Source organism: Ranitomeya variabilis, chromosome 2, assembly GCF_051348905.1.
Source record: "Ranitomeya variabilis isolate aRanVar5 chromosome 2, aRanVar5.hap1, whole genome shotgun sequence".
In the NCBI taxonomy this organism is placed as follows: Eukaryota; Metazoa; Chordata; class Amphibia; order Anura; family Dendrobatidae; genus Ranitomeya; species Ranitomeya variabilis.
The window spans coordinates 265,377,606-265,399,187 of record NC_135233.1 but is presented as its reverse complement, the minus strand read 5'-3'; the positions used below and the strand labels follow the sequence as shown (position 1 = coordinate 265,399,187).

The 21,582-nt window shown below is 47.8% G+C and overlaps 1 protein-coding gene across 2 annotated transcripts; it reads left to right on the top strand.

Moving 5' to 3' along the window:
- Positions 1–10: 10 nt before the first annotated feature.
- SURF1 (SURF1 cytochrome c oxidase assembly factor) lies at positions 11–20,616 on the top strand. Of its 2 annotated transcripts, XM_077284894.1 has the most exons (10): positions 11–145; positions 5,322–5,394; positions 13,295–13,413; positions 16,568–16,650; positions 17,265–17,453; positions 18,193–18,265; positions 18,686–18,848; positions 19,211–19,292; positions 19,797–20,134; positions 20,245–20,616. In XM_077284894.1, the coding sequence occupies exons 1-9, from the start codon at positions 107–109 to the stop codon at positions 19,858–19,860; spliced, it is 885 nt and encodes a 294-aa protein (XP_077141009.1). In that variant the 5' UTR covers positions 11–106; the 3' UTR covers positions 19,861–20,134; positions 20,245–20,616. The 2 variants fall into 2 exon arrangements, with proteins under 2 accessions (XP_077141009.1, XP_077141010.1); XM_077284895.1 differs by lacking the exon at positions 20,245–20,616 and having other exon boundaries at positions 141–244; positions 19,797–20,003.
- The last annotated feature ends 966 nt before the right edge of the window (positions 20,617–21,582 follow it).

The window sequence follows — 21,582 nt, the reverse complement described above, 5'->3', positions numbered from 1 at the left end:
CTCCGCGCCCTCCGTCCTCCTCACACTGACTGGTTGCTCTGGTTTCCACAGCACACTTCTCTCGGAAGCTCTGCAGCCTCACGTGATACAGGAAGCCGGAGCCGCCATGTCTGCAGTGCAGGTGTTATTGAGAGCTAGACTGCAGGTGAGGACCGGCAATAGCGGGACATGTGACGCCGGACACAGCTGCTCAGTAACGTGGGAAGTCTCCGGTCCCGGCCTGTGCCCACCTTCTCTATCACTGGTTAGCCACAATGCCCTTAGTTGGGAGCAGCCCCCAGACTCTTATGTTTGCTCCTGTAGTGTCGGCCATTCCTGCCTCCTGTGCTCGGGCAGTGCACACACTGACTGCTCCTTTCCTGTTCTGCTGTCTGACCTGACTGCTCTAAGCTCCCTCAGTGTCTGTGGGTGAAAGGTATCGGACCAAAGGCTTGTCAGTATTTACTTTGCTTCTTGGTGTTAGTTCCATTGGGTGTGACACTGATGAATGTCTGTCTGTAAGACCCCGGCCATTCATGGCGGACCACCGATGAGTCTGATATATCTCAGCCATCTCTTGTTCCTTCTCTCCATTCACATGGGGGCAGGTTCTCAGGATCGGTTAGGTTGCCAGCAGTCGGACCCCCAGCTATCGGCTAGTAGCCCACCATCTCAATGATAAGGCTAGGTTCACATTGCGTTAACAGCATACGAGATATCTTCAAAACTTGGTTCAAACCCTTTAAAAGATTTTTTAGATTGTTGCTGCCTAATTCTAAAATAAGGGGGATTCTGACAGCCACCCCCCCCCCCCCCCAACTAATCGCAGCATGTTGGCAAACTGTGGTGATGGACTGTATAGAGATTGTGGTGATGTGTGATAGGTGCTGCAGGCCTTATGGGGGCGCTCTGCTGGCCTCTGTACCACAGGTCGTACACAGCAGTGCCTGTCACTACACAGTCCCGAGATCACCCCAAAGATCGGCTCTTGTACAGTGTACAATGTCATTTTGGTGTAAAATCAACTCCCTTTATCGTCATTAGGTATAATAATGTTTTCATTTAAAAATAGCGAGGTCTTAACGTTACATTTACGAAATTACTAGGAGCATTTTTATCATTCTGTAAAAAAAATGTAGTGTGACCTCTGCACAATAGATAACTGTCCACCAAATACTAGGAATGCTGAAAGAAAGCTGCCCATAGCCTGATACCCCCCCAATCACATAATCCCCAGTATATAGCCCGTCCCCTCCATACATCTCTGCCTATAGCCTGATACCCCCCACATAATCCCCAGGATATAGCCCGTCCTCTCCATACATCTCTGCCCATAGCCTGATACCCCCCTAACCACATAATCCCCAGTATATAGCCCGTCCCCTCCGTACATCTCTGCCTATAGCCTGATACCTCCCCACATAATCCCCAGTATGTAGCCCGTCCCCTCCATACATCTCTGCCTATAGCCTGATACCCCCCACATACTCCCCAGGATATAGCCCGTCCTCTCCATACATCTTTGTCCATAGCCTGATACCCTCCAATCACATAATCCCCTGTATATAGCCCGTCCCCTCCATACATCTCTGCCTATAGCCTGATACCCCCCACATAATCCCCAGGATATAGCCCGTCCTCTCCATACATCTCTGTCCATAGCCTGATACCCTCCAATCACATAATATAGCCCGTCCTCTCCATACATCTCCCTCCATAGCCTGATACCCCCCACATAATCCCCAGTATATAGCCCGTCCTCTCCATACATCTCTGCCCATAGCCTGATGCCCCCCACATAATCCCCAGTATATAGCCCGTCCTCTCCATACATCTCTGCCCATAGCCTGATGCCCCCCACATAATCCCCAGTATATAGCCCGTCCTCTCCATACATCTCTGCCCATAGCCTGATACCCCCCCTAACCTCATAATCCCCAGTATATAGCCCGTCCCCTCCATACATCTCTGCCTATAGCCTGATACCCCCCACATAATCCCCAGGATATAGCCCGTCCTCTCCATACATCTCCCCCCATAGCCTGATACCTCCCACATAATCCCCAGTATATAGCCCGTCCCCTCTACATATCTCTACCCATAGCCTGATAATCCCCAGTATATAGCCCGTCCTCTCCATACATCTCCCCCCATAGCCTGATACCCCCCACATAATCCCCAGTATATAGCCCGTCCTCTCCATACATCTCCCTCCGTAGCCTGATACCTCCCACATAATCCCCAGTATATAGCCCGTCCTCTCCATACATCTCTGCCCATAGCCTGATACCCCCCACATAATCCCCAGTATAAAGCCCGTCCTCTCCATACATCTCTGCCCGTAGCCTGATACCCCCCACATAATCCCCAGTATATAGCCCGCCCTCTCCATACATCTCTGTCCATAGCCTGATACCCCCCACATAATTCCCAGTATATAGCCAGTCCTCTCCATACATCTCCCCCCCATAGCCTGATACCTCCCACATAATCCCCAGTATATAGCCCGTCCTCTCCATACATCTCTGCCCATAGCCTGATACCCCCCACATAATCCCCAGTATATAGCCCGCCCTCTCCATACATCTCCCCCCCAAGCCTGATACCTCCCCACATAATCCCCAGTATATAGCCCGTCCTCTCCATACATCTCTGCCCATAGCCTCATACCCCCACATAATCCCCAGTATATAGCCCGTCCTCTCCATACATCTGTCCATAGCCTGATGCCACCCACATAATCCCCAGTATATAGCCCGTCCTCTCCATACATCTCCCTCCATAGCCTGATACCCCCCACATAATCCCCAGTATATAGCCCGTCCTCTCCATACATCTCTGCCCATAGCCTGATACCCCCCACATAATCCCCAGTATATAGCCCGCCCTCTCCATACATCTCTGCCCGTAGCCTGATACCCCCCACATAATCCCCAGTATATAGCCCGTCCTCTCCATACATCTCCCTCCATAGCCTGATACCCCCCACATAATCCCCAGTATATAGCCCGTCCTCTCCATACATCTCTGCCCATAGCCTGATGCCCCCCACATAATCCCCAGGATATAGCCCTTCCTCTCCATACATCTCCCCCCATAGCCTGATACCTCCCCACATAATCCCCAGTATATAGCCCGTCCTCTCCATACATCTCTGCCCATAGCCTCATACCCCCCACATAATCCCCAGTATATAGCCCGTCCTCTCCATACATCTGTCCATAGCCTGATGCCCCCCACATAATCCCCAGTATATAGCCCGTCCTCTCCATACATCTCTGCCCATAGCCTCATACCCCCCACATAATCCCCAGTATATAGCCCGTCCTCTCCATACATCTGTCCATAGCCTGATGCCACCCACATAATCCCCAGTATATAGCCCGTCCTCTCCATACATCTCCCTCCATAGCCTGATACCCCCCACATAATCCCCAGTATATAGCCCGTCCTCTCCATACATCTCTGCCCATAGCCTGATGCCCCCCCCATAATCCCCAGTATATAGCCCGTCCTCTCATACATCTCTGCCCATAGCCTGATGCCCCCCACATAATCCCCAGTATATAGCCCGTCCTCTCCATACATCTCTGCCCATAGCCTGATGCCCCCCACATAATCCCCAGTATATAGCCCGTCCTCTCCATACATCTCTGCCCATAGCCTGATACCCCCCACATAATCCCCAGTATATAGCCCGCCCTCTCCATACATCTCTGCCCGTAGCCTGATACCCCCCACATAATCCCCAGTATATAGCCCGTCCTCTCCATACATCTCCCTCCATAGCCTGATACCCCCCACATAATCCCCAGTATATAGCCCGTCCTCTCCATACATCTCTGCCCATAGCCTGATGCCCCCCACATAATCCCCAGGATATAGCCCTTCCTCTCCATACATCTCCCCCCATAGCCTGATACCTCCCCACATAATCCCCAGTATATAGCCCGTCCTCTCCATACATCTCTGCCCGTAGCCTGATACCCCCCACATAATCCCCAGTATATAGCCCGCCCTCTCCATACATCTCTGCCCGTAGCCTGATACCCCCCACATAATCCCCAGTATATAGCCCGTCCTCTCCATACATCTCCCTCCATAGCCTGATACCCCCCACATAATCCCCAGTATATAGCCCGTCCTCTCCATACATCTCTGCCCATAGCCTGATGCCCCCCACATAATCCCCAGGATATAGCCCGTCCTCTCCATACATCTCCCCCCATAGCCTGATACCTCCCCACATAATCCCCAGTATATAGCCCGTCCTCTCCATACATCTCTGCCCATAGCCTCATACCCCCCACATAATCCCCAGTATATAGCCCGTCCTCTCCATACATCTCCCTCCATAGCCTGATACCCCCCACATAATCCCCAGTATATAGCCCGTCCTCTCCATACATCTCTGCCCATAGCCTGATGCCCCCCCCATAATCCCCAGTATATAGCCCGTCCTCTCATACATCTCTGCCCATAGCCTGATGCCCCCCACATAATCCCCAGTATATAGCCCGTCCTCTCCATACATCTCTGCCCATAGCCTGATGCCCCCCACATAATCCCCAGTATATAGCCCGTCCTCTCCATACATCTCTGCCCATAGCCTGATGCCCCCCACATAAATTGTCTGTAGTGTAAGTGCCCTCTGCCTGCCGCCGCTCCTCTGCACTTTGTGTAATGCACCTCCACTGTGCGCTGGAGATGACTGGGAGTGGACGTTAGTGACTCTCCGACACCTGCGCCCATCAAAACTGAAGACCGTGCCCTCAGAAGAGGAGCAGCGGCAGGCAGAAGGCGCAGGATTCACTGCCGTGCATATGGCGTCAAGGGGACACTGAAGAGAAAACTTGTATAACGAAGCCCAGAGGTTTCTACTCCAGGCAGCGTAGCCCAGGACCTGGAAGAGCAAAGCTATAAAACTTGATTTGTAGTGAACAAAGCCACATCCAGGTGGCACACAGGTGTGACTAGTGTCAGCTGTATACAACCTGTATGCCCATATTAATAACTCCAAAAAGTGACAGATTCTCGTTAATATTCTGGACAGGTCACCAGTATGAGATCTCTGAGGGTCTGACACCCGGCCCCACCATCCAGCATCTGTTCTCGGCGGAGGCCGCATGTTAGCAGTTGCTGAGCCGTCTACAGCTTCGTCATCCGTGCAGTGGCAGCGGACCAGAGTACTGCACATGTGACCTATTGGACCATTTATAGGTCATCAGTATAGAATAGTGGGGCCACCCTTTAATTGTTCTGTGGTTTGGTGGGATGGTGAGCTCTTCCTGCCGGATACTGCTAGGACCTCAGTGACAATGTCTCTTCTCCTTTCTTTGCAGTATCGCTTGCTCCAGTCTCAGCTGACGCTGTCTTGTCTGTGGCCCAGATCCCAGCCATGGAGACATCAGATGTGTAAGGGTCAATGATGAATTTATATAGAAATATAGACTCTGCCTTAGAGCTTGTTCACACATTGCGTTTTTGTCACAAAAAAAGAAGCAGTGTTTTACTGTTCCAAAAAGTGAAATGAGATTTCTGACATCTCGTGCAGCACACGCTGCTTATTTTTTCCTTGCAGATTTAAACCGTTTGAAATTTGTGTTTTCCACCCATAGAAGCAGTGTGAAAGTGCAAAACACACAGCAAGCAGGCTTTCATGTGTTTTTGCAGGTTTTTGCTTAATTTTAGTGATTAAACCACCGTAATTATATTAAACATGTAGTGTAGATAAATCACACCCATAATCCACAACAAAAGACACAGCTAAACTTGCATTTTTTGGCTGCAGAAAAAACACTGCCCGTGAAGAAATCCGGGAGCTTTTTTCAGTTTTCAATAGACCAGTCTAATTTTTTGTCACGTGACTTTTCAATCACATTTTATTCTATATTTTATATTTTTCCTTTCTTGTTCACCATGCCAGATAAATAAGGATATAGGTTTATAGTACGGATCAATACAATTTGCAATATTGCCCGATTTATACTCTATTTTGTTGTTAGTTTTGTTTTTTATAAAGGAGTTTTTTCCTTTTTGCAAACTTTGGGCTATAAGCTGTAAAAGACCAGGCTAAGTATTGCTCACTCTCCACATGTCCAGCGTCCGCTCTCTGCCACTGCCTTGGTCTCTATTGTTTGCAGCTCTTATGTCACATCGGAAGCGCTGCAGCCAATCCATGAGCTCAGCAGCTCTTCATGCGTAGGCAGCACGAGCCGTTGAACTCACTGATTGGTTGCAGCGTTGTCCCTTACTGAGAAGTGGCCATTTGAATCAATGTGTTAACGAGGCTGAGGTGCTTTCAGCACGTTCCAAGCTTCTGCTCTCCCCGGCTATATTCCCATCCCTCCCCGCCTTCTGCTAATTGACAGCCTCCTTGCTTGAAATCATGCAGCATAGAGGCTGTCGGTCAAGAAAAAGGCAGCACAGGGCCGGGAATAGAGCTGGGGCGAGCAGAAGCTTGGGACCTTCCTCCACACGCTGACAGCACTTCAGCCTCATTGACTCAGTTCATGTGCATATAAACAATGTGGGAGGTAAAATCCTGCTGACAGATTCCCACTAAGGCTACTTTCACACTAGCGTCGTTTGGAATACGTCGCAATGCGTAGTTTAGGAGAAAAAACTGCATCCTGCAAAGTTTACTATTACAGTCATGAAGCACCAATATACTTTGTGTAGATGAGTGGTAAATACCAACTCTCTCCAGGCACTCCTCAGGTGCCCTTCTGGGACTACTCCAAATCAATACATAAACAAAAACACGGAGAAAAAATGTCCACTTCAACATATTTAGAAAACAATATACAAAAGGTTTATTAAGTAATCAATCATATACAAATACAAATATGTAAAATACAAAACATGGGTGTATTGTCAATACCGCCATATAGCAGAAGACACATAGGAGGAAATGCGGCAATGACCAAGTCGGGGGGGGAGTTCACATATACACCTTTTGGGTGGCAGCGTCAGCTCAAAAAGTAAAGAAAACGTGCGACCAAATACAATCACTACGTCTAAATCACATGGCAAAATAGCCCAAAGTACAAGATCATATCTTCATAAGTACATATAGTTGCTGCTTACCCATTATGGATCAGGTGTGTTCTCCCCACCTCACTCGGTCCCCCCGGACGCGCGTTTCGCGTGGCTTTTTCAACAGGGTGTATCCATAGTGTGTCTCATTGTGTTTAAATATCATAAACCCGGAAGTAGAATCGGTGACGCCGGCGCATGCGCAGTAGCGTCCAGAGTGCATCGTTCAATAGGGCCATCACAGTGGGGAGTGTATGAGAGGCGGAGCTCCACCTTCCAAGCACAAGGAGTGTAGCACTCCCCACTTGTAAGTGATAGGTCCACAAGAAGATGGCTACGATGGACGACACCGGGCATGCGCACCACCAATTCCCAATAAAAAGCCCTGGCTACAGCCATTTTCTTAGTGATAAAAATAAGATCGCTCAAAAAACAGAACGCCGCAGCGTCCCGAAATATACGTAAACCGGAACGCTAGATGGATTCAAAACGTCCCCAATAGAGTGAAAAAGCGGGACGCTAAAAAGATGCAGAAAATAATAACGCACCTCATATTTTTAAAGTGTGTACAGTTACATAAAAACAATAGAAGGAAGAAGAAAAGAAACACTATAATAAAAAGACATTTTACAAAAAGAAACAATAAAATACATATAAATATGTCGGCACAACATATATCATGCGTGTAAAGCACATATGTGATTCCGTGTATGTGTTATAAAACAGACCCCACTACACAATGAGGAATAAATTATACTATGTGTTAGTAGTCGCTTACAGCCCCAAAGTACATTTTTAATGTCAAAGGGTCCTCTAAAGGCCCTAAAATATAAACCAACAAGGTTAAAATTGATATGTGATCCTGCACAATCTTGAAAGACGCAGGAATATCGAGTGAAACCTAGTGAATAACTAATGGCCCACAACCCCTAAACTAGACCAAATTATATAGACATACTAACAACTCATACGAACATTCACTAAGGAATAATGTTAACATATAAAGACCACATGAAAAAACACGTAGACCACGTGTAAAAAACATATACGTAGACAACATGTAGACAATATGTAAAGGACACTCCTTCTCTTCAGGTTCCGAAACGTTCAACGGGTTTTGCTGCGGCGTCAACACCAATGCGTAGCCATGGACGACTAATAAAAACTAAAAGGAAAAACACACAACAAGACAGTAAATACATAAAAATATTAAAAGCGAATGGTGAAAGAGTCACCCAAGAGAGGACAGCCAGGTCAAAGGTCATGGACTATTGTCCATATTACATCCATATTATATCGCTGCATGTCAGAACAAAGCCAAAAACTTACGAAAATATACTTTTGGAACCAAGTAAAGGTGTCGGACACAACAGAGAGCCTACGGGACTCTCACAGAAAAGGAGCGAAGCTGAGCTGTTCATTAAGTCCCTTAGGGGCAAGGGTATCAAGGGTGACAATCCACTTACACTCGCACTGTGCGAGTAACTTGGTCATATTGCCACCCCTGACACCTCCATGTATTAAATCTATCCCTCGCATTTCCTCCTATGTGTCTTCTGCTATATGGCGGTATTGACAATACACCCATGTTTTGTATTTTACATATTTGTATTTGTATATGATTGATTACTTAATAAACCTTTTGTATATTGTTTTCTAAATATGTTGAAGTGGACATTTTTTCTCCGTGTTTTTGTTTATATCCTGCAAAGTTGTCTGCGTTTTATCCCCATAGACTTACATTAGCGACGCATTGCGACGTATGGCCACACGTCGCAACCGTAGTGTGACGGTTACGTCGTGTTTTGGCGGACCGTCGGAACAAAAAAACGTTACATGTAACTTTTTTTGCGCGTCGTGTCCGCCATTTTCGACCGCGCATGCGCGGCCGAAACTCCACCCCCTCCATTGTACAGTGATGTTTACACTGTACAATGATTGGTATTAGGCTGTACATGCTGCTGCCTGTTGATGTATACACTGTGCAGTGATCAGTATTAGGAGGCTGTACCTGCTGTCTCTCGGGTGATGTATACACTGTGCAATAATCGTTATTAGGAGGCTGTACCTGCTGCCTCTGGGGTGATGTATACACTGTGCAATGATTAGGACGCTGTACCTGTTGCCTCTCGGGTGATGTATATACATTACAATGGCGCAGCGGAAGCGTTGTAAAACTGCTTCCGCTGCCCACGTCGGGCATTACTTTCACAACGCACGTCGGGCCGACGCATAGCGACGGCCCCGTGCCGACACTAGTGTGAAAGAAGCCTAAGACTACAGGTCCTTCTCAAAAAATTAGCATATAGTGTTAAATTTCATTATTTACCATAATGTAATGATTACAATTAAACTTTCATATATTATAGATTCATTATCCACCAACTGAAATTTGTCAGGTCTTTTATTGTTTTAATACTGATGATTTTGGCATACAACTCCTGATAACCCAAAAAACCTGTCTCAATAAATTAGCATATTTCACCCGTCCAATCAAATAAAAGTGTTTTTTAATAACAAACAAAAAAACCATAAAATAATAATGTTCAGTTGTGCACTCAATACTTGGTCGGGAATCCTTTGGCAGAAATGACTGCTTCAATGCGGCGTGGCATGGAGGCAATCAGCCTGTGACACTGCTGAGATGTTATGGAGGCCCAGGATGCTTCAATAGCGGCCTTAAGCTCATCCAGAGTGTTGGGTCTTGCGTCTCTCAACTTTCTCTTCACAATATCCCACAGATTCTCTATGGGGTTCAGGTCAGGAGAGTTGGCAGGCCAATTGAGCACAGTAATACCATGGTCAGTAAACCATTTACCAGTGGTTTTGGCACTGTGAGCAGGTGCCAGGTCGTGCTGAAAAATGAAATCTTCATCTCCATAAAGCATTTCAGCCGATGGAAGCATGAAGTGCTCCAAAATCTCCTGATAGCTAGCTGCATTGACCCTGCCCTTGATGAAACACAGTGGACCAACACCAGCAGCTGACATGGCACCCCACACCATCACTGACTGTGGGTACTTGACACTGGACTTCAGGCATTTTGGCATTTCCTTCTCCCCAGTCTTCCTCCAGACTCTGGCACCTTGATTTCCGAATGACATGCAAAATTTGCTTTCATCAGAAAAAAGTACTTGGGACCACTTAGCAACAGTCCAGTGCTGCTTCTCTGTAGCCCAGGTCAGGCGCTTCTGCCGCTGTTTATGGTTCAAAAGTGGCTTTACCTGGGGAATGCGGCACCTGTAGCCCATTTCCTGCACATGCCTGTGCACGGTGGCTCTGGATGTTTCCACACCAGACTCAGTCCACTGCTTCCTCAGGTTCCCCAAGGTCTGGAATCGGTCCTTCTCCACAATCTTCCTCAGGGTCCGGTCACCTCTTCTCGTTGTACAGCGTTTTCTGCCACATTGTTTCCTTCCAACAGACTTACCATTGAGGTGCCTTGATACAGCACTCTGGGAACAGCCTATTTGTTGAGAAATTTCTTTCTGGGTCTTACCCTCTTGCTTGAGGGTGTCAATGATGGCCTTCTTGACATCTGTCAGGTCGCTAGTCTTACCCATGATGGGGCTTTTGAGTAATGAACCAGGCAGGGAGTTTTTAAAAGCCTCAGGTATCTTTTGCATGTGTTTAGAGTTAATTAGTTAATTCAGAAGATTAGGGTAATAGGTCGTTTAGAGAACCTTTTCTTGATATGCTAATTTATTGAGACAGGTTTTTTGGGTTATCAGGAGTTGTATGCCAAAATCATCAGTATTAAAACAATAAAAGACCTGACAAATTTCAGTTGGTGGATAATGAATCTATAATATATGAAAGTTTAATTGTAATCATTACATTATGGTAAATAATGAAATTTAACACTATATGCTAATTTTTTGAGAAGGACCTGTATGTTCATGCTGTGTTTTACCCTTGCATTAGTGGCTGTGTTGGAGCGAAGCCCCAGGGCCATTGACTGTAATGATGCCATGTACACCTATTTGAGGTATGCACCAAGATGCAGTCAACAACATTTTGATCCCCTTAAATAAGTGTTTACTGCTGAAAATACTGTCTGACAGATCCCACTGCATCAGTACAGTCACTGGCACCATCAGTACATACCCCCGACTGGCTATATAAGCGTGCAAAACCTAGCATAGGAATAAAGAGAAGTTACCCTGCAGCACATATAGTGATAATTGGGTTGTCCACTACTAGGACAACCCCTTCTTGATCTAAATGTTGGCCCAATAAAATAAAAAAGCCTATACTCGCCTGCCGTGCCGGTGGCATTCCAGCGGTGTCAGCACTAGCGGTCCCGGGGCTCTCGTGCAGCCGATGTGACACGTGAGCAGTCGGTTCTGTCGTCACTTTCCCTGCCTTCGTACAACTTGAACATGAAGTGGAAGTCCTGGTTGCAGCTGATCATGGATTCTTCTCGATGCTCAATTCAACAGTAGGCAGAGATGGTGACACCAGCGCTGATTGGGCACCGGGCTCACGTGTCACATCAACCGCACGGGAGCCCCGGGGAGAGCGGGTGCCCACACCACTGGAACGATGCCAGCATGGGAGGTGAGTATAAGCTTTATTATTTTATCAGACCAAGTAGTGGACAACTTCTTTAATAGTCCGTGTCCATAACTTAGGGGACTTGGTTTACAACTTTTGATCAAAAAAGCGTAAAAGCCATCTCGCCACAACAAGGTTACAATCAGGTTTGTTCCTAACTCCAGTATGTCACCACGTTATGTTCCCCCAGGCCTCAAATACATGGGGGCAGTGCAGGACCCAGACCTCACTGTTTTCCACCTGCCTGTGGAAATCTATATAGACAAGATGCACAACCCATAGGGGAGTGGTCCCTTCCACAATTGTACGGAGTACAAGCAACTAAAGCATAACATACTATTGGAATCTCGTTTTTCAGGGCTATATGATCATAGCCCCCTTTCCATGTGCTAATCCCTCCCCTCAGTCATTAGCAGTTGGAAATTAACCCTGTGTTCTCTGCAGAGTTTGAGCGTTTCTCTCTTGTCGATATCCTTTCCTGTGTACTTATCTTTCTAGGCTTTTTATCATTTCTGAACTTTTAACTAGTAGATATAGTGTCACTGATAGTGTTGAGCGATACCGTCCGATACTTGAAAGTATCGGTATCGGAAAGTATCGGCCGATACCGGCAAAGTATCGGATCCAATCCGATACCCGATACCAATACAAGTCAATGGGACTCATGTATCGGACGGTATTCCTGATGGTTCCCAGGGTCTGAAGGAGAGGAAACTCTCCTTCAGGCCCTGGGAACCATATTAATGTGTAAAAGAAAGAATTAAAATAAAAAATATTGCTATACTCACCTCTCCGACGCAACCTGCACCTTACCGAGGGAAGCGGCAGCGTTCTTTGTTTAAAATTCGCGCTTTTCTTTCCTTTACTGAAGTCCCGGCTTGTGATTGGTCGCGTGCCGACCATGTGGCCGGGACGCAACCAATCACAGCAAGCCGTGACGTAATTTCAGGTCCTTCAGGATTTTAAAATTACGTTCCGGCGTTGTGATTGGTTGCGTCGCAGTCACATGGGCAACGCAACCAATCACAGCAAGCCGTGACGTAATTTCAGGTCCTTAAGGATTTTAAAATTACGTCCCGGCTTTGTGATTGGTTGCGTCGCAGTCACATGGGAGACGCAACCAATCACAAGCCGTGACGTCACGGGAGGCTGGACACGCGCGCATTTTAAAATGCGCGCGTGTCCAGCCTCCCGTGACGTCACGGCTTGTGATTGGTTGCGTCTCCCATGTGACTGCGACGCAACCAATCACAACGCCGGAACGTAATTTTAAAATCCTGAAGGACCTGAAATTACGTCACGGCTTGCTGTGATTGGTTGCGTCCCAGCCACATGGTCGGCACGCGACCAATCACAAGCCGGGACTTCAGTAAAGGAAAGAAAAGCGCGAATTTTAAACAAAGAACGCTGCCGCTTCCCTCGGTAAGGTGCAGGCTGCGTCGGAGAGGTGAGTATAGCAATATTTTTTATTTTAATTCTTTCTTTTACACATTTTTACATTAATGTTGTTTCGATACCGATACCCGATACCACAAAAATATCGGATCTCGGTATCGGAATTCCGATACAGCAAGTATCGGCCGATACCCGATACTTGCAGTATCGGAATGCTCAACACTAGTCACTGATGATGTCCCGAGAGCTAACAGCCTCTCTGTGAGGCATTGTGATGTGTGATCTACCCCATATTTTGCACTAATATCCTATGTGTCTACAACAGGTCCCAGTGGCGGCTCACAGAGACCATTCTCGTCTTCCACGGAGTCTAGTAAAGATCCACTGGTGAAATGGATGCTCTTACTCATCCCTGTCGCCTCCTTTGGGCTTGGGACTTGGCAGGTAACACTTTATACTTTATATATAACAGGATTGTCCCTGCTGTCTATCTGGTGGTGCATTGTTAGCGCCGTGCAGTGATAGTTATCAGACAGTACCATTGCAGCTTAAATGATGTATACACTGTGCAGTGATCGGTATTATGAGGCTGTACCCGATGCTGCTCTGATGATGTATACACTGTGTAGTGACTGGTATAGTGAGGCTGTACCCACGGACACTATGATGTATGCACTGTGCAGTGATCGGTTCTAGGAGGCTGTACCTTCTGCTTCTCGACTCGGGCGATGTTTACTCTGTGTAGTGATCGGTATAATGAGGCTGTACCTGCTGCCGCTCTGATGATGTATTCACTGTGCAGTAATTGGAATAATGAGGCTGTACCTACTGCCTCTTTGGTAATGTTTACACTGTGCAGTGATCCGTATTAGGAGGCTGTACATGCTGCTGCCTCTCTGTTGATGTATACACTGTGCAGTGATCAGTATTAGGAGGCTGTGCCTGCTGCCTCTCGGGTGATGTATACACTGTGCAATGATCGGTATTAGGAGGCTGTACCTGCTGCCTCTCGGTGATCTATGCACTGTGCAGTCATCAGTATTAGAAGGCTGTACCTGCTGTCTCTTGGGTGATGTAAACACTGTGCAGTGATCAGTATTAGGAGGCTACACCTGCTGCCTCTGGGGTGATGTATACACTGCAGTGATCAGTATTAGAAGGCTGTACCTGCTGTCTCTCGGGTGATATATACACTGCAGTGATCAGTATTAGGAGGCTGTACCTACTGCCTCTTGGGTGATGTTTACACTGTGCAGTGATCGCTATTAGGAGGCTGTACCTGCTGCCTCTCGGGTGATGTTTACACTGTGCAATGATCGGTATTAGGCTATGTGCACACTTTGCGGGGTGTGAACATGGCCTTAGGAGGCTGTACCTGCTGCTGCCTCTCTGTTGATGTATACATTGTGCAGTGATCAGTATTAGGAGGCTGTACCTGCTGCTGCCTCTTTGTTGATGTATACACTGTGCAGTGATCAGTAATAGAAGGCTGTACCTGCTGTCTCTCGGGTGATGTATACACTGTGCAATGATCGGTATTAGGACGCTGTACCTGCTGCCTCTCGGGTGATGTATATACTGTGCAATGATTGGTATTAGGACACTGTACCTGCTGTCTCTCGATTGATGTATACACTGTGCAATGATCGGTATTAGGAGGCTGTACCTGCTGCCTCTCGAGTGATGTATACACTGTGCAGTGATCAGTATTAGAAGGCTGTACCTGCTGTCTCTCGGGTGATGTATACACTGTGCAGTGATCAGTATTAGGAGGCTATACCTGCTGCCTCTCGGGTGATGTATACACTGTGCAATGATTGGTATTAGGAGGCTGTACCTGCTGCCTCTCGGGTGATGTTTACACTGTGCAATGATCGGTATTAGGCTATGTGCACACTTTGCGGGGTCCTCTGCGGGTTCTCCCGCAGCGGATGTGATAAATCTGCAGGGCAAAACGCTGCGGTTATCCCTGCAGATTTATCGCAGTTTGTTTTGCGGTTTCCGCTGCGGGTTTACTCCTATACTATTGATGCTGCATATGCAGCAATATGCAGCATCAATAGTAATGTTAAAAATAATAAAAAAAAATGGTTATATACTCACCCTCTGACGTCCCGATCTCCTCGGCGCTGCACGCGGCGGTCTGGTTCCAAAGATGCTGTGCGAGAAGGACCTTCGTGACGTCACGGTCATGTGACCGCGACGTCACGGTCATGTGACCGCGACGTCACCGCAGGTCCTGCTCGCACAGCAACCCTGAGACCGGACGGCCGCGTGCAGCGCTGAGAGGTGGTAAAACCCGCAAAGTGTGACCATGGCCTTAGGAGGCTGTACCTGCTGCTGCCTCTCTGTTGATGTATACACTGTGCAATGATCGGTAGTAGGACGCTGTACCTGCTGCCTCTCGGGTGATGTATATACTGTGCAATGATTGGTATTAGGACACTGTACCTGCTGTCTCTCGATTGATGTATACACTGTGCAATGATCGGTATTAGGAGGCTGTACCTGCTGTCTCTCGGGTGATGTATACACTGTGCAATGATCGGTATTAGGAGGCTGTACCTGCTGCCTCTCAGGTGATGTATACACTGCGTAGTGATCTGTATTAAGAGGCTGTACCTGCTGCTGCCTTTCTGTTGATGTATACACTGTGCAGTGATCAGTATTAGGAGGCTGTACCTGCTGCCTCTCGGGTGATGTATACACTGTGCAATGATCGGTATTAGGAGGCTGTATCTGCTGCCTCTCGGGTGATGTATACACTGTGCAATGATCGGTATTAGGCAGCAGGTACAGCCTCCTATCTGGTGATGTATACACTGTGCAATGATCGGTATTAGGAGGATGTACCTGCTGCCTCTCGGGTGATGTATACACTGCAATGATCGGTATTAGGAGGCTGTACCTGCTGCCTCTCGGGTGATGTATAGACTGTGCAATGATCGGTATTGGGAGGCTGTACCTGCTGCCTCTCGGGTGATGTATACACTGTGCAATCATCGGTATTAAGAGGCTGTACCTGCTGTGTCTGTAGAGCAGTCTTCAGCCTTTTTTGGCATCGTGTCTAGATCGTCACTTCATTCTTTCTGCTCCTCAGTCACAAGCACTTCGTTCTGGAGTGCTTACTAGTTGCTAGGGTCTGTGGTTTGTTCTCATCGTGTTGCTGCTGGTTTTGTTCACCATATGCAGAACTCTGGGATAGATAGTATCGGCCTTTGTCATTGCCATAATGCTGACCCTAACCCAGTGATTGTGCTTAGAGTCCCCAGTAAAGAAGCCAGGTGCCTGGCACTCTGCAGTTGTGGCCATCCTATGGTAGACCTGGGTCGCTTATACGTGCGATCACCTCGGAGCCTGAAAGAGCTTTTGCATCCAGTAATTAACCCCTCAGTCTCTTGGATCCTCATTTAGCTGAGGACGATGGGAAACTATTTTGGCTCCTACCTGGTGGATGTAGGAGTCGCGTGGTTGTCTTTTGATGACTTCATTACTGGTGGCTGTGACAGAGGAGCTGGTTCTCCATGCTCACTGTAGCCATCGCAGGGTTGGAGTTGACGTTCTCTGTGTCACCGCTGCTCTTTGTCTTTTCTTTTAGATCCAGCGACGGAAATGGAAACTAAACCTCATCCAGCAGCTGGAGGCCCAGGTTACGTCCAGCCCCATATCGCTCCCCGCTGAGTGAGTTCCCATTAGCAGCCACTTTGTAATGGGGAATCCAGAGTTTACCTGTGTTTTTTAGTCATTTTGATTATTAGACAAGTGGGATGAGCTTTTCTTCTCACTGCATTTTTATTTCTGACCACCTTTGTCTGGAGGATGTCACCCTGCCAGTTAAGTCTCAGGGGGCAGAAATTGTCCTGCCAGAGGTAGTCCGTGTATGGTGGGACGGCCTCTGGATTTACAAACGGGAGCACTGGAGCCAAAACATTATCTAACAGTCATTGGGTGTTAAAAAAAAAGTAAAGATTTTTACCATTTAGTGGACAGAAGACTGTGGCATACCTTAGGAGCTCTTTAGATTTGCACCTCACAATTGGCAGAAAAGTGTAAGATTGTGGCGCTTTTTGGTGCAAGGTGCATTCAGTTTTGGATCTCTATATTGTGGGATGAAAGCGCTGCTTGCTCCTCGTATAAAGTGTGGGTGTGATGTTAGGTGTGTCCGCGGGCATTATCATTTCGTCAGGAATGCTGGTTTGAAGGTAACCAAGAGGCGATGGAAAGTTGTGGCCAATATGGCATCTGTCCATAAACCTTACATGTTCATGCTGTACACGATTCCCTGTTGTGTCCAGTCTCGCAGAGCTGCAGACATTGGAGTACCATCCTGTTAAGGTCACAGGCCATTTTGACCATTCGAAGGAGCTTTACCTGAGACCCCGCACCCTGGTGAGGCCAAGCAATCAGTCTCAGGAGTCCAGTGGGATGGCACCTCCGGAGACCGGGGCTCACGTCATCACCCCATTCCTCTGTACAGACTCTGGGTATGTAATGTCAACATATGATGTGTTCTTTACAGGGACGAACCTGTGGGATTTACTTATTGATATTTCGGCTGGTGCATCTTATCTGATGACTGGCATGTCTAACCAGTGACCACTGGGAAAGTCTCCAATATCCAGTCACGTTCAAAGAACAAAATGCAATGGTGGTGTTGTCGTCATGGAGATGGTGGTGTTGTAGCTGGAGGGTCATCATTGGGAAAGTGGTGGTGCCATATATACAGTACAAAGAAGTTGTTATGGAAAGGGTATCACTGTAGGCGCAGCATTGCTATAGTGAAAGAGGTGGCACCATAGGTACAATGACATCGTGGAAGCGGTGGCGCCGTAAGTGCAGCGTTATTATCATGGAAGAGGTAATGCCATGGGTACAATGACATGATCGTGGAAGTGGTGGCGCTGTAGATGCAGCCTTATGGAAGAGGTGATGCCATGGGTACAATGACATGTTCGTGGAAGTGATGGCGCTGTAGATGCAGCCTTATGGAAGAGGTGGTGCCGTGGGTACAATGACATGATCGTGGAAGTGGTGGCGCTGTAGATGCAGCATTATTATCGTGGCACAGGTGGTGCCATGGGTACGGTGACATCATCATGGAAGGGGTGGTGCCCCGGTTGGAATCATATCATCATAGTGAATGGATCAGGTGGGCTGTTTTCATGCTGATGCTCTTTATTTTTGCTCCTCCACCTCTAATATGCTGTAATAATTTCCCCACAGAATCACCATCTTGGTAAATAGGGGATTTGTGTCTAACAAGAAGCTGAATCCACAGACGAGACTGGAGGGTCAGGTGAGCATAGCACTGGATGGCCTGGTGGCATTACAGGGAAGGTCTGCTGCTGCTGTGTGAGTAATGAGACGGGCCGGTCGCTGTGCCTGGTATAATATATTGTGTGCCGCAGACAAGTGATGAACCACACAGTCGCTCACGGTGTGCAGGAGACCATAGGGTCTGCCATCATATTGTATGTCAGCGATCTGTAAGTGTAGGGCTTCCCCACCCCTGTCCAGGAGATGAACACCGCTCATGCATCTTACTATAAGGGTCTACTCGCACTAGGAAACCTCCTGCGGCCATACATCAGCACTGACTCCAGGACCTCTTTATAGACTGTGATCATGTGCTGGCGATCAGGAGATGATTGTGGCTGCAATTGTTCTCCATCCTCCTGCAGATGTGTGAGGAGTTCATCAGCTTTTCTCTGTGTAGATTGATGGGAAGCTGGACTTGGTGGGGATTGTGAGACTCTCGGAAACTCAACAGCAGTTTGCTCCAGAAAATGATGCGCAGAACAACGTGTGGTATTATCGGGACCTGGCAGCCATGGCAGAGCAGACCGGGGCACAGCCGATATACATTGAGGCTGATTGTGGTAAGACCTGATGAGATGGGCAGTACCCTCACTCCTTTACGCTGAGGTTCTGCTGCACTAGACTGCTGTCGTAGGATGCAATGCCCTGTTATACTGCATCCGATGAGCAGCTTCTTTATATAATGCAGACCCCACTAGTGAATCTTACTGTGTATGCATGCCATCTCTTTATATTACAGAGTGCAGTAAATCAAGAGTGCCGCAGTTCCCCCTGGTACCCAATGCTCCGCTCTCAGCTTTCTGAAACGGGGGAGTTTGGGTACTGAGTGCGCCTGTCCCCATCTTTCTTTGCTTCACCTGCCTGTTTGTGGTCTGGTGGATGTGCAGATGGTGGTTAATAGACCTTCTCTGTTAAATCTCAGACAGCACCGTTCCTGGGGGTCCTATCGGTGGACAGACCCGTCTGACACTAAGAAATGACCACCTGCAGTACAGTGTGACCTGGTAGGTGGATATTTGCACATTTTCCTATGCCTGGGCTCCATATTTATCATGTCGCCTTTGGACACTTAATGGACGTGACTTTCAGGGTGTGTGCCATGTGTGTCTCCAGGCATGTCATTTTGCATTAGATTTAACACATGGGACCACCAGGAAAGTCTCCCAAGGTATGCGCTAAAAGAAACACCTAATAGTGTGATGTATACCACCGAACTCAATGCCACAGAGACAAAGCCTATAGACGTGTTCTGTATACCACAGCCAGGATGTGTATGAAGCCATGGAGGTACACGACTACATGCCCGTGTGTGCTCGCTCCGCACACACCAGGACGTAACCCACAACTCGCCTAACATGAGTGCTCTGTGCGTTATACCAGTGGCTGCGCAGACCCACACCCTTCAGCCTCGCTGTATGACCACCGCATGCCATAGTGCCTACTTACTGATTGTTTCCACCATCATTCTTCGAACCCCGAGGTCATGTATTGCTTTCTCTAATTTCCAGGTTTTCACTCTCTGCCTTCACCTCTCTTCTGTGGTTCCAAAAATTCATCCGGAAAGCCCATTAGTGATGTCCCCAGGGATCACAGTCGGTGGACAGATCTGCTGTAACGAGGTGGAGGCGATACCACGTCTCTCAGGAGTTGCTGGCTGCGAACCACTGTATGATGAGACTTCAGGAGTACGATCTGGAGCCCCGTAAGGACGGAGAGGCAGCAGTGCCTGTGCGTGTGATGGCGGGCTCAGGACAGATCTGGGCATGTTAGTCATTTTCTGCCCACCGCCATCGAATCCAAGGTGCACATTTAGCCCCGCCAGCCCAACGAACAATCAGACACTTGGGTATTCTATTTTTAATCTGCCATTTATTCCAGTTATCTCTTTTTGGTTTGATAGGGTCACGGGAACGGTGCAGGAAGCCTCCAGTTAATAAAGTTTTTTTTTGGTTGCAGTGACAGCTGGGGTGTTGTGTATGACCGGAGCTGAGCATTACGCTGCTATCTCTGAATTACAGGCCGACTGCTATGATGTCCCCCACACAGGACGGGGGATTCCTGCGCCTTCTCTAGCACACAGACCGGAGCTGCTGCCGTATAAAGGACAGTATGCAGCAGACCTGGGCTGCACCCGTGACCTGGGTCTCATACTGCGGAGTGCTAGCTTCCTCAGATTTAATAGATGTAACCTGACCCTGCAGTTTTCTAGCAGTCTGGTGCGATTTCAGCTGATTTCCCAAGTGGCTAGTGAGTTGAGGTGGGGATGGGAAAAAGTGGCTCATAAGTGGAGGGAGAGGCAGATTGCTCTGATAAAGTTACAAAGATTCTTCTGTTCTTTTGTAATATTGATTTATGCAAAATTTGTTGAAATGAGAACAACCATTCATCCCACACCCCTGTGTCTAAAGGGATCCAGTCTTGTTGAACATGGTGTCTGACCTGCATGGAGGATGTTACGGGGCAGGAGGCGCTGATCAGATTGATAGATGTGTGGGGAAAGGTTCAATAAAAGTTGTAGGTTATTAATTTAAATCCCTAATATTTGTATACAGGAGTCCAGTGGGCGGCTCTTCTCTGTGATTGACAGTCTTCCCTCTTCATGCAGAGATAGCTGTCAATCACTATCAGGACCGCCCACTGGACTCATCCATATACCCGGGATCTCAATGAATAAACTGCAACTTTTCCTGAATCTTCTTCTGCCAGACGCCTCTACATCATTCTGCTCAGTTTCTCCTATCTCCGCGCTCCACAGATTGGGCTGCATGTACAACGTGATCACTTCCCTTTTAATAAAGGTATTGCACCACATGCGCACCATACTCTCGAGTATTTTGGTTTAGTAAATCTGCCCCTTTGCATCAGATGGGTCCCAGCCACAGCCTGATGGCCGCAGATAAATATGTGTGGTGCTAAGACTTAAGTCACAATGTGGCCCTCGGTCCAGCCTCCCCCGGGCTCCTCTGTGAGAGTAGGTGTATGTGATCGTACACAGTATTGGGCAGAGTGCGATCAGAAAAGGCAGTACGTGAGAGAACACAACCTACAGCATCTGTCATGTGACACATCTGGGGCAGTAATCCCATGAAAGACCTGGGGGCCACATTGTTCTGGGGCCCCAGCAGGTTCACCGGCTGCTATGAGCCTATCCTTAGAAGTGCACCTGACCCCAGAGTCTCCTAGTGCCAAGGTCATGACTGTGGCTTGTCAGTGAATCGCTGGCTCTACTTCATTGTCAATGGTGAAAGGTTCTGTTCACACATTGCAATGATATTACTATACATCCAGCTGTGT